Source organism: Ammospiza caudacuta, chromosome 1, assembly GCF_027887145.1.
Source record: "Ammospiza caudacuta isolate bAmmCau1 chromosome 1, bAmmCau1.pri, whole genome shotgun sequence".
In the NCBI taxonomy this organism is placed as follows: domain Eukaryota; kingdom Metazoa; phylum Chordata; class Aves; order Passeriformes; family Passerellidae; genus Ammospiza; species Ammospiza caudacuta.
Window position 1 is genome coordinate 84,556,932 of NC_080593.1, and position 14,102 is coordinate 84,571,033.

Genomic DNA, 14,102 nt, shown 5'->3' on the forward strand with positions numbered 1-14,102 from the left:
CAAATTTAGGCTTTAGATATATTTTCCAAACATTTGTATTTGTATATTTTATAAAATTTGTAATGCAAAGTGTTGATAGAACCAAAAGGAGAGTAGAAGGGTAGTTAATTAAATTAAACATATACTAAGAGCTCTCTGGAGGATGCTGTTTCACTTTCTGGCATCTCTGGAGATTTCAAAGCTTATTGCTTTCTTGTTTTTCTTTGAGGGGAGAACAAAATGATTGTAACATCTTTTCAAAATCAGATGCATCAAAATTTGTTAATTGAGTACTGTTTAAAAATTATTTTCTTTGAAAAGACCTGAGAGTTTGTATTAAAACTTTCCAGGGAAAGCCATATACCTCATTTAAAATTGTGTGCACCTTCTAGTGAGATGCAAGGTGCTCCAACACATTCTGGTGGTGGCACAATCACATTAATCTATCTCTCTGTAATATTGTCATTTGGCCAGACTTTTTTCCTCAAGGACAAAAAGCACTTTTTGTCCTTGACAAGGACAAGTCCTTAGTCAGATATAGAGATATAGACTCGCTAGTTAAAACAGAAATTAAACAGAATTTCACAGAACATTTTGAGTGGGAAGAGACCCAGAAGGGTCATCAAATCCAGGTCTTAAGTGAATGGCCCATGCAGGGATTGAACCCACAACCTTGCTGTCATTAACACCATGCTCTGAACAAGCAGGAATTGCTGAGGCATGTGGGGAAAAGATGCTCTGCTGAGGTCTAGAACACACCTTCATTTAGATGTAGCAAGAACATACTGTCTCTGTCATGGTGCCTAATCCTGACTTTTCCATACCTGTGTTGTTCAGAGGGTACTCACTCTGCTAATAACATTGTGAGGCTAATACCACTTCTGTTCACAATATCTGATGCAACATGAGGTAAACTATCATACCTTCTGTACAATGTAGTCCCTAATGATTCCTATCCTCTTAAGAGGATGTTTGAAAACTGGATACCATGGGAGGACTGGGCAATGCAGGTGGCCTGCCTTTATAGCTACATCAGAGTATGTGTCAATGAAGCTGCAACAGACATAGGATGTATTAGAAAAGCATTTGGTGGGTTTGTTTATTTTTTTAAGGTATAACTACAACCTCTCTACAGTGACTTAATGAGATTAAATAAGAAAATGTGTCTGCAGCTATTTTGGCACTGAAGTAAGCATATGCAGACAACATTTTGTAGTGTAGGCACTGTCCTAGCTACAGATGTGTAGTTACTTTGTGGTTTCACCAAGTGGTTGACACACCTGAAGGACAGGATGCCATCTGGAGGGTGCTAGACAGGATCAAGAATTGGGCTTGTGGGAATCTCTTGGGGTTTAACAAGACCAAGTTCAAGGTGCTGCCCCTGGATCGGGCAACCCCCAGTATCAGCACAGGCTGGGGATGAACAGGTCAGAGCAGCCCTGCCCAGAAGGATTTCGGAGTGCCAGTGGATGAGAGACTGGACATGACCCAGCCATGGGCACTCACAGCCCAGAGAGCCAAATGTGTCCTGGGCTGCATCCAAAGCAGCGTGGGCAGCAGGGTCATGGAGGGGATTCTGCCCCTCTGCTCTGCCCTGGTGACACCCCACCTGCAGGGCTGCATCAGCTCTGGGGGCCCCAGCACATGAGGGACAGGGACCTGTTGGAGCGAGTCCAGAGTAGGCCACCAAGGTGAATAGATGGGTGGAGAACCTCTCCCATGAGGAAAGGTTGAGAGAGTTAGGATTGTTCAGTTGGAAGAGGAGAAGGCTTTGAGGTGGCCTAATGGTGACCTTCTGTACCTGAAGGGAGCCTATGAGACAGAGAGACACTTTTCACAAGAGCATGCAGTGAGAGGACAAGGAAGAATAGGTTTAAATTAGACATCAGGAAGAAATTCTATTTTGTGAGGGTGGTGAGGCAGTGTATTGGGTTGTCCAGAAAAGCCCTGGATGTCCCATCCTTGGAACTGTTCAAGACTAGGCTGCATGTAGTTCTGAGGAATCTTGTCCAATGGAATATGTTCTTGTCCATGGCAGATGGGTTTTAAATAGACGATCTTAAAGGTCCCTTCAAACGCAGGGCATTCAGTGATTCTATGATTCAGTTGTTGCAGTTTAGTTGGGTTTGCTTGACAGAATTGGTGTTCATAGCCATCAGCAAGCAGGTCCAAGAAAACAAATTAGAATGTGGCTTTAGACTGTCAGGATCTGCCTCCAGGGGCTAATACAGAAATATCAGGCCAGAAATTTCTGGCCTAGCAGTTGTTAATAGCCAAAGTTGTTCCCTGAAAGCTGGCAGGTAACAAATGCAATCAATAACCACTGTTAAATGGCAATTATATTGACTAAGCAAAATATGGTTTTTGTAACAGTCAGACCTTAGAAAGTCAAGAAATATCTTTCAAGAGCTATAAAGTACTTCACATTGACTGGGTTTTATTGTCTATTGTATAAGCTCCTTGGAAACAAGGAATTTTTTGTTATAGCTGAGATCAGATTCTTTTGTGGGAAGAAATAAATGGTTTCTTAATGATTTCTGAAAGTTGCACTGTGGGTATAATCTGTCTTGTGGCTCAACCCAAACAGAGACGAAAGAGCAAAAGAAAACTTTCATCAAGACAAAGAAAAAATTTTGTTGTTCTTTTTCTGTTTAATTTGAGATGCTCATGGTACCTGTATTTTCTGTAAATTTTTCTTTTTTTTTCTTTTTACTTGAGGTTCTTAGATCGCTATTTAAATTGCAGTTCACGTTAAGATAAGAAAATGCTAATTGTGTTTTTAATTTGAGTTTACAAGAAGTGGGGAGTGTGTGAATAAGGCTCACTATGAAAGCTTCTGCAAGGCTGAGGTGCAGAAAAATGAAAGGCATGTCTGTGAAATTCAAACGGCTTTATGTGGACAGAACTGTGAAACAGGTTTAAGGAAGAAATAGTAGGTTGGACACATATCTGTTAGGGAAAGCGTATATACCATTTAAATAGATCTCATGATTATGAAGTTGGTGAATTCTGCTGGGTGTTTATAATTTTAAGTCCCTTCTGACATGCATTCTCCTACTTTAGAAAAATCAATCCTTTCAATTTCAAGCTAGTGCATATTTTTAGATTGTTGCTTTTATAGAAAAGGAATTTCAGTTTTTCTCATGGCGATTTAAGGTAACAGGATCCTATAATCTCTATCCACTTTGGGGTATGTGTGGAGACCTTTGTTCAAACATGGCTCATAGAAAGAGGTCATGAAAATATACAGCTGATGGAAGGGTAAAAGGCAGCTGTAAGCAGCAATTCTCAACCCTGTTCCTGTAAACAACAAAGTTCTCAGGCACATTTCTGTAAACAGCAGAAGTTCTCAGGCTGTTTTTTAATAACAAGTAAATATTTTGTCCTTGGATAGTCTGGGAAAGCAAAAGTGACAAACATGGAGGCCTTGAGAACCGTTCATAATAGGATGAGAAAACAAGTCTTGGTCTCAATAACAAACCACAGGTATTGAAAACAAAAGGAGGGGTTGATGTGTAATCTGTAACCAATGATGAGCTCGGGTTTTGCAATATGTATGAACTTAATTAACACGGTTATAAAATGTGCATGGTGGATCAATAAATTGGAGTTCGATGCTCATCAATCGGATGGTCGTCTCCCTTCACTTCTTCAGGTATGCACACTAATGTTTTGCTACAAAATACACATTGTTGCCCAGTCTCCTCTGCAGTATGAGTTTTACAAGACTTTGTTCACCTCACCTTGGCTGTCTCTGATGATTGCCTTGTCCTTTACATGTCTTTCAGCAACGTTATTGTCCATGTCCTTGCACATATCTAGGAACATTTTCTGAGTGTCCCTAGACACTGTGAATTCCCTGAAATATGTAGCTTCTCAGATCTGTAGGAGTTTGTACATTAGGTTTAGTTCTAGTTGTGTCCATAGATTTCTAGCTGGAGCATTAGAAGAGAGTTAAGCTCTTTCCTTGGCAGAAACTGCAGTAACTGAGTTCCAGCACATACCAAATCTTAGGGGCATAAAAAATCAATCAAGGGCAGAAATTCTATTGAAAAATCTTCGCAGATGGTAGTGTTCATGGGTCAGCAATATTTGCATGGGTGTTTTTGCATCTATTGACATGTATTTCATTTCCTTTATCCCCAAGATTTTCAGTAGTAATTTCTGGCTGTCTGGATGGTTTAGGATATATATATGTGTGTGTATATATATATATAATAGTTTTAGAAAATTGATTCTAAAGTACTTTTTTCTACTTTCATGAAAGGTTTTCCTGAAGCTGCTGCAGGAGTCAGAGAAGATGCCCTGTGTTCCACAGGCAGCACATGTGGACCATACAAATGGTGCTGAATCAGCCTGTAAGTACAAAATTATGTGCCTTCTGAAGCAACTAGATTTATAAAGATCAAAAACACAAATGTAAGCATGCATGAAGATCCCAAAAGTGAGGAATGTGCAAGCAAATGGAGAATACTTCTTGCTACCATCTGGTAATTTCTTTTTTGTGTGTCTGCCTTGGGAAGTAGTTTTTATATGTCTGCTGTGATTTACCTCTATCCCTTCACAGTCATCTTCCCACCCATGCATGTACACATGCATTCTCTCACTGCAGCAGCATTGACTTATTGCTTTGTACCAGTCCCTGGAAACTAATTATCCTCTTTGTCTCATACTGAAAATGGATAAATATTACAGACATATACCACAGATATAAAATCCCTGCACTCTAAGAAAAGTGCATTCATGTTCATACACATACAATTCAAAAGAAGAAAAAAAAGAGCTGGTTCCCCTCGTAGTAAGAGATAATTAGTTTTCTTAAGTGACATGTTATTTTAGGTTCCTTTACATCTTGCTGTAAGAAAAACCCTTCATACTTTCTCTTTTTTTGCCCTGCAAGCCTGGGAGGAGGTCCTTCCAAATGCTTCTGAAAATGCAGGAAGATTTTTCTGCTTTAAAAATTCTCTTCATAAGAAGAATCACTAATCATCACTAATGATCATAAGGTGATGTCATTACAAAATCCAAGACTCAAGTTCTCTCATGTCAGTGCCCATCAAGTTGATGAATGTTTTCACATTGGTTCTGGGATTTTCATGCATGTATACTTACCCTGTTTCTGTTTGAAGATTGACATTTAGATTATAGTTTTCTATGGTTAGATGTCAAGCACTTTGTTCTATGTGCAATACTTTTCATTATGTTTTTATAAAGTACAGGCACAGGAAAGACCTGATCTGTAGACCCTTAATGTTACTGTAACAGAAATAACAATTTTCAGCCAAGCTTTCTTTATTTGTTAAGATAAATTCAATTGAATCTGCCAGTAATAAGTAATCATTGCCAACAATGGTGGTCTAAGGTGAGACCTTTTTTCACAAAGTGCAAGCTTGAATAGATGACTTTTTCCAGAGGGTGTGTTTGCTGGGGTATTCCATCTTGAATCAGTGAAGATGCAAGTGTATAAAACTAAAATAACCTCACTAAGCAAATAAAATTGCCACTTTTGTCAGTGGTGAGAATGAGGCTTCTATTCAAAACACAGTTTTGAATATCCCTTATTTTATAACAGTCAATTTATTTATTCAAGTCTCAGCTAGGACATCTGAACTAGTTTCAAATCATAACAATCTGTCTTCTCCACATTGCATTTTCATTAAAGAGTAAAATTTACAGTTTAGAAAGTAATGAAGACAGTATATTCTACTGAAGAACTTGATATACTTTCCTATCTGCATCTCAAAATGTATAAAGAAGTATTTGTTTAAGTTATTTCATTAATAAAGATTTGAGTAATCAGAGACTGTATTTTTTCACCCTGATAAATTATAGCAAGAATATGTGATGATAATGCCATTTCTTTGGGGATGAGAGTACTGGAAAATTGTCACTCATTGCTGATGACTGTCATTCATCATTAAGGACAGTTGTGAAATGTATGCATTAGGGATCTGGGAAATGGTCATGAAAGGTATCCATCATTGTCAAAGTTAACCAGAATACTCCATGGGCAATAGCTTGACTTGTATAACTTTGTCTTTGAAAGCAGGTTCAAAGACAGTCAAACTTGCTTTTGTCAGAGTAGTCAAATGAATTTTCAAAACCCCTTAGAGCAAGCAGCTGGGATTATTGTGGGGATCGCAGGATGCTGCTATTTGATTTGATAAAAGAATTTAGACTAGGGAGGTGATTTCACAAAGCACAGATCTGAGCTCAAGCAGGGGTGTTGGCTACCCTTTAATGCTGCTGAGCTCTTGAGGTGCCAGGATTGTGCAGAAATCAAAATGTTGTCTAATGTCTCCTGGACCAGGAGGCTTAGCAGAGAGGTGTGTGTCTCTTCTTAAATGAAACTGCAGAAAATCAGTACTCGATTTAGGCTGACCACCAATGCCAAAAACACTCAAGAGAGTGTTATTTCAGCATTATTTCAGCAAAATATGACAGTACCTCACTGAAATCAGAGCAGAGATAATTTCTAGTTATGTTTTACAGTGTCTTAGTGTACTGTGTCTGATTGGAATTGAGTTAAATTTCTTAGCAGCCTCTGTGATGCAGTGTTTTGGATTTGTGACTGAAACAGTATTGATAACATGCCAGTGTTTTGGCCATCACTGAGTGGTGTCAAGGCTCTCTCTATTCCCATGTCCCTGCTATGACCAAACTGATGATGAGATAGAGGGTGTGAGGGGACACGAGCTGGACAGAGGAGCTAAACTCACCAGGGAGTTATTTAATGTTGCAGAGTGCCATTCTTGGCAACAAAACCTTTTTTGAGGAGTTAGCTGTTGCTACCAGTGGCTGAGCATGTCTACTTGTGGGAGGTGGTGAGTGATTGCCTTTGCATCATTTGTGTTGGATTTTTTTTTTTTTGTTTTTAATTTGTTTCTTTCTTTTGGGTTTATTTTTCTTTCTTTTTCCTTTACTGCTGAAACTGCCCGTGTCTTGACCAACAATTTTTCTTGCTTTCTCTTTTTCTATTCTCTTCCCCAGCCTGCTGGAGGAGGGGGAGTACGGGCAAGCAGCTGTTTGGTGCTGGACTGCTGCTTAAAGTCAGCAATGAAAATAATGTAAAATAAACTCAGAAGTATTTGTGCATTTCTGAATGAAAATGTTATAGTTAATTAGCAGTGCATTAATGAAATTTATTGTAACAGTTTTAACATTGGTAATTTTAAAGATGCAAAGCACACTGTAATATATAGTAGTTTGTTTCCATTGTGAAAGATTTTCTCAAAATTTTTAGTTTTATTCCAATGACAAAAACTTAGGGTAAAATTCACCTTTTTGTGAAAACAGTTAGAATTTTAAGTCAGGGATTACTGTGTGTGCAGACACAGTACATGGATATATTATAGTACAGTCATGCATTATTAATTTATACACAGTTGGAACACACAGTAATTATTGTTTTGTAGATGTATACAGAGGATGCAGAAAAATGGTTAGACTGAGCTTGCAATGACTGTTTGACAAGACCATTGAAGCCAAATAGCCTAGAGAAATGGAGAAACCAACTCTATGGAGGCCAATAAAATTATCATAATCCACAGCAGGCAGTACATATACAGAAATAATCAGGGGATCTAAGAGCAAGTCCAAGAGGTGAGTAGCTATCCATGGATAAATGACAAAATAATCTGAACATATGCAAAAGCAGGTAATAGGCTAGTGAGTGGTCTCGTTGGCTTATTCAGGGACCAATATTGCTGAATTAAATTACTCAGATGTTTTGTGGAAGAGACAAATTATTTAATTTTGTAGCATTTATTGTCTTAGAAATTTCTGGGACATACCAGCTTTGGGTCTAGTCCCTTCTGGCAGTAAAATACAGTTGGAACCCTTGAGATAAAATGAAACTAAACTGTAGAAAATTCAAAATTGATTCATTGTATTTTTGTGCACAGTAATATGTAGCATTTGGATTTTCCTGCCATATAATGTTACAGAGACTTAGAGTATTGCAATACATTTTAAAAAGCCAAAGAATGGTTATTAATGGATGTATAATATGAACAGATGTAGTAACAGTAGTGCTATTAAGGCTAATATGCCTCTGGATTTCTTGGATAAGTTAGCCTCTGAAAGTGTGGGCATGGGAGCAGGTTGATGCATAACTACCTTTTAATGTTGCTTAACCCTTTCTCTGAAGCAGCTGGTTTTAACCATTTTGAACCATATTGGGCCAAATGTGAGATTGCTCCTGTTAGGATCGGTGAGACCAACAATATACAGTACTTATAAAGCTCAGCCAAAAGCTAATTTACTAAGAAATTGTAGCTGACAAAAAGCAGTTGTTAATAGTGAAATATCAAAATGAAGAGCTTTTGTGAATTACAGCTGAGTTTCAACTCTGCCTTTTAATTATCTTCGTGACTGATGCTGAAGTAAACATAACCTTGGTGATGAAAAACAGCTGCTGAAAGGTGATAAGTGAGACCAGTCCTAAGGACTGAGTTAGAACACTTGAAAAGCTGAATCCATTTTAAATAAAGGGTATTTTAATTAAGCCAAATGCTAGGCATGTCTGTGTGATGGGGAGTAATATCCTGGAAAACACGGACTGTTATCTGCTGATCCTGGTTGAGAACCACTTTAAGACAGCTAAGGTGATTTATATTTGAGCTAAATGTACAAAATGATGCAAAGAGGTCATTTTGACTATCCATTCAAAATTGATGAGACTGATGCTACAATACTAGTACAACCTTTTTGTCCATATTTTTAAGTTTGAATGACTTTAGGGAGAAATTGAGAATTCAGGAAGTGCGCAGAGAAGAATTAATATTTGGAGGTTGGCAGTGAAGTCCTTGTAAAGGCACCATCAGGGCTCTGTTAACATAGTTTATCAAAAATAAGACAGAGAAGTGGTTTGCTTAAAGATACTATTTTTTTAAACGCATGGAGAATACATCTCTTAAAGTATAATTCTACCTTTTATAGAATTATATAAACAGAAGAGAGAAATTGAATAAAGGAAGCAAAAAGTAAGCAAATAGGTGTAATCTGAAGACAAGCAAGAGTTAATTAGCAGTTGGAGTTATTCTACCCAGGGAAGTGTGTTGCTTCTCCTGGTGCATTTGGCACAAGATTGGGTCTTTGCAGAAAATATGCTACAGTAAAAGGTGTTATTGATTTCTGCATTTGAGAAGCAGAGTGGAATTTGATGTCTTTTGGAAGATGATCAAGTGGCTTCTTCTATTCTTAAACAGGATTTTTCAATCCACTATGATTAATTGAGTTCACTGTAATTACAAAAAAAAAGGCTTGACAGTGATTTTTGCAATATCGTTGAAGTTATATTTTAACATCCATTTGTAAATGGAGCTAATTTCTTTCAATTCCCTGTAAAATTTGCATAAAAGAACTTAGGAATGACTTCAATACTCCATCTTGCAAAATGTAACTTGATTTATGTGACGAATATTGTAGACATGAAGCATCAGTGTCTCTGTTTAGAAGTACCTATTTCAGAGACATAAAGTAGGTTAACACTACCTGCCTTCCTCACACCTCATATTCCACATAAACTATTATTTCTCTCCCTCGTAATATGGGACCTATGTGCTGGACAAAATTTTCACTTAGATAATCAACTCAAAGTCATACATATGATGTCAGAAAGTATTTGTTGCTAATAGCTAGTCTTTAGGTTTTATATGGAAAGTAAATTCTGATGGTTTCTTGCCTTGCTTGAGCTTACAAGTGGAGTGTATATTTCATAGATCTTTTTGTGTTTGTGTATTTATATTTTTACAGATGAAGAAAGTGTGTGTGTATGTAAACACATGTCTTTAAAACACAAGTATTTTAAAGCAGTTTTGCTGTATTAGTGCTGTTGCACTAAGAATACATATATTTTAACTTCAATTACGTAAGTAATGTAAATGACCAATTTTTTAAAGAAATGCTTATCAAGAGTAAGATGCTTACTTTTCATTCTGAAACAGAACATTGCTTAGGGAAGGGGCTTCATGAAATCTTCCTAACATCTTGCCTCATTTATTGAGTAAATACCCTAGATATGTAGGAGGTGGGCTACGCATCTTAGTTGTGCTAGTAAAACTCTCTTTGAGGCTGATGCTTCTAATGAAACTAGATTTTCACCTGTCCAGTTCCTTCTCAAAAGTATCTCTTTTGGTGAAATTGTTGTCTCTGCTCTATTGCTAAAACATTCCTTTTGTGCACCAAAAGCCCACAAAGACTTCAGCAATATTCACACTTTTTTTTTTCAATACTAGCAACATTCTGCAGTACTACATGGGGTTTTTTGGTTTTTTTTTTTTTTTTTTTTTTTTTTTTTTTTTTTTTTCTTCAAAACTAAAAAAAAAAAATGGTTTAGGAGTTACAGAGACAACATGTAAAGTAGTTTTAGTATGAAGGGCAGTATGTGGAGCACTTAGGACTACCCTTTTTTTGCCACCTTTTCATATGGTACACTTGTTACAGGGTGATACAAGATGTTTATTACACTGTTGCTAGCCAATTCCTCATTTGAAATATAAGTGGGACTTCATTATAGTAGACCTGGTGTTGGACTTCTGTATAGGTGGGAATTTTTAGCCATGTAATTTTTTTCTATCTGTCTCTAAATCTATTTTACAGTTTATTTAGGTTACAGTATTCATTGGAAACATTAGAAAAAAATGAAGCTGTTGTTTCTGCTAATCCAGATCCTTGAAGTTGTTTAATACTACTATTTATGAGATACATGAATGCCTGAGGCATGAGATTATTCATCAAACACATTTTTTCAATGTTTATTCAGACCTAGAGCTTCAGGTCTGAATAAAACATGCCTCCTGCAGAACTTTCAGTTTTGAATTGTTTCCCTGCACAAACTTTGATATGATTTTTGTATTAATAGAATAACTCCAGTAGAGATATGGTCCAAAAAATTCCTGATAATGGGAGCTGCAGTATTTTAGATGAAGTACTTTGTTTGTATTAAGATAATACTTGCAAAAATCCTGAAAGTTAAAGTGGGTCAGAATGTCCTTGTCCGTCATGGTGAAATCTGGGCCCTGCTGAAGTTGTTTCCTCTGTTTAATGTCTGAGTTTTCTCTGAGCAATTCAAAGAGGATTCTTCCAGAGTGCTGTACATAGTGTTTTCAAAGGCCACTCATGGCAAACTGAGCAGCTGCATGACAGAAGTCATTTGCAGTACAATAATGGACAGTTGTTATTTTGAAGTTCCCTTTCTGGGAGTGACCAGTGGGAAGTGTTTGAGAGCACCTGGTTAGAATATATAGCTGTTTCTTCTGTTGCTCTATTTAATCTTTTTAGTTGGAAATGCTAAGGTACTTAGCATTTAGTCTCACACATAATGTTATGGGAAGTAGTAGAGCAAAGTTCAGATTTTATTGCTATTCTGCCCTTTTACCAGTTTTTTACCAGACACAGCAAAAGCACTGTGGGGTATAGCCCTATGGTCTGCATCAGATTCAGTCTTGAAATGTTGTAACTTGAGTTTATAGGTTGAATTCAGTGAGTTAAATTCTAACAACTTTCTGAGTATTGATCTAGAAAGAAGAGGAACCAACCTCAGTAAGTGTGCTGCTTATTGTCATTAGAGGGTATATTCTAGTGGACAAGATGTATCTGATGGTTGTTTGCCTGTGCATGCACAAATGTATTCTTTCTCTTGGCCAAGTCTGACATAGATATGATACATATTAAATGGATTGGGATATTTTTTGCAATTCTAACAGTATGTGCTTCTCTTCTACTGTTGTACCTTCAAAGAGTACAAACAGAAGGTGAAACTATGCTTCCATTTTGTAGCCACAGTCTGTACTTTTATTTCAGCTCTTCCGTTACTTGTCTCCTCCTCCATGTGGCAATTCATTGCAGGAGCATCGCTGCAGAGGAGATAGTACTGCATTAAAAGAGTATCTATTTCCAAAATTATCTCCTGGAAATTGAAATTAGCATAGTTGTTAATGTTGCAAATTAACCATGCAGAAACTCAAAATCAGAGACTTAGGGGTTTCAAACCTGTAGTAATTTTCTTTTCCAAGACATGATAGCCTGTCTACCTGAATGAAAATTTCGGTTTTTTGTTTTGTGTTTTCATTTTTGTTTTGTTTTGGGTTTTTTTGGGTTTCTTTATGTTTTATTTCCAAATAATAGTCGCATCCCATAATGATGAAGTTGTTCTGGCCACATCAGAGTTCACCACACAAGTCTAATAAAAATACTTGTTGTTTATTTCAAACTTCTTTTTCAGCGTGGTTTAAGCTGACAAAAATCCCAGCTAGGATGAAGAGATATTAACTATGGCAAAGCAGGGAAAAAACCATGGAAATGGATCAAAAGAGATCGTTTCAGGCATCAAAAATGTAGAAACAGTTGAAACCCTCTATTTATGAATTATTGTAACAATGCATTCAGTAGTGTGTCCTCCTCTTCCACCAGGCCCAGACTAGCTTAGGTGTCCATTCACCAGATTAGCTTGCCTGTCAGTGTACCCACTGTATTTGGCTCTCCATGGTGTCTGTAGGGTGATGGATAGGAGACAGGACCATTTTTTCCCATTTCCTTATGCTCATGTACTGTTTGTGTTCTTATGGCTGGAGAAGGTGAAGAAACAGAGTATTTTGCACTAGAAAATTAATTCCCTTCATTGAAAGTAATGACAGTGCTTTTATAACCTGGAAGTGTTAAATTCCCAAATAAATGTATGCTCAGTCAAGTTTCTGCTGTGGCATCAGTATCCCTGCCCATTCCCACACTAGTAAAAACAGCAAGGGGTGTTTTAACACCAGCTCACACTTGAGCAGCAACAAAAAACAACAACACAAGGGTGTTGTTTTTTCCTAGGTTTTTCCTAGTGGTAGCTGTTGTTTATTGTATGAGGCACGGTGCCTTGGAAACCCAATCTAAAGTCATACCCTGTTGTTCCAGACACCCTACAGACTAACAGTAAGAATAAAAAACCCAGGTCCTTACCACCTCTGACAGTTTGCAGTCTAGTTTTAAGACTGAATGCAATGAGTAGATAAAAGAGAAAAATAGGTTTGGGAAGGCATGAGCATAAAGCAGGTCCACAGCAGAGGTTTAGATCACTGTCTTTCTGACTATTTTATTTATTTGCTAAATGCCATTTGGACTTTCTTGCTTCCTCAAATTTACATTTAGAATGTGGTTTTGATGTACATCTTTTTTAAAGTTTTTATTTACTACCACACATGTGCGGTGCATGATGTGGCACTTTCAGAAGATTTTCTGTTATTTAATATGAGTGATGACAAAGCTTAATTTTTTTTTTTTTTGCATTGATATGAGATTGAATATTCTTGCATTAAATAGAGGGTTGAAACAGTCAGGAAATTCTGTAGGCATGTGAGTATTAGTTATATGTTAATTAAAGAGGCTGGCTTACCTTTTTTCTGTCTTACATGAGTGTTTCAGATACTTAAATTCGTATTTCATATAATAGAATTATAATGTTGGCTATAAGTTGTTGTGATTGTAAACATATAAAGGAAGGGAAAACTAGAACCTAATTTTTAGTTTTAATCTACTTTGTATAATTGTGAAGAAATATTTTCCTTGCATTCAGGAGTGTTCATCTCTTTATCTATTGTTCATACCTCTAGTATGCTCAACTTTGAGAAAACGCAAGATCTTGAAATTAAAGGGTGATATTCATAATGTGAATGAGGCCATGCTATGCCTGGAGACAAAATAAAGACCTTGAGTTGTATTCATTTTTGTGGAGAGAGTCCCTGTAAGATCTATGTGTTGGATAAGTGGGTCCCAGCTATTCTAAATGAGCTACAGCTGCAAAGTCCTTAGTTGGGCAGCAGCTGTAGCTTGTGAAGGCAACTGGGATAAAAGGGGTGGGCCGAGAGCCCAGGATGAGCCCCTGTGGAAGCCATGAGGAACTGTGCTGCAGAGAGGAGCTGCATAATAGGACCAGCAAGAAGGTATGGACTTTAGGATGGGACTCCAGAAATATGAAATACAATAAGATGACAACAATACATTTTTACACTTAAAATGTCTTCTGACTATTTTGTAGATCTTTGCAGCAGTGTGATGGTGGTTGGATGTTGAAAAAGTAGATTCACCTAGTAAAATCTACAAAAGTTGGAGAGTTTGGGGGACAGGTATAGTAATTT

General features: G+C 37.2%; 1 protein-coding gene across 1 annotated transcript in view; it reads left to right on the forward strand.

The window, feature by feature from the left end:
* ABCA13 (ATP binding cassette subfamily A member 13) overlaps positions 1-14,102 on the forward strand; it is a 175,708-nt gene that overhangs the window by 84,507 nt on the left and 77,099 nt on the right. Inside the window, exon 36 of the mRNA XM_058813952.1 lies at positions 4,247-4,337. Coding sequence (XP_058669935.1) covers positions 4,247-4,337 — 91 coding nt within the window. The remainder of the gene's footprint in view (positions 1-4,246; positions 4,338-14,102) is intronic.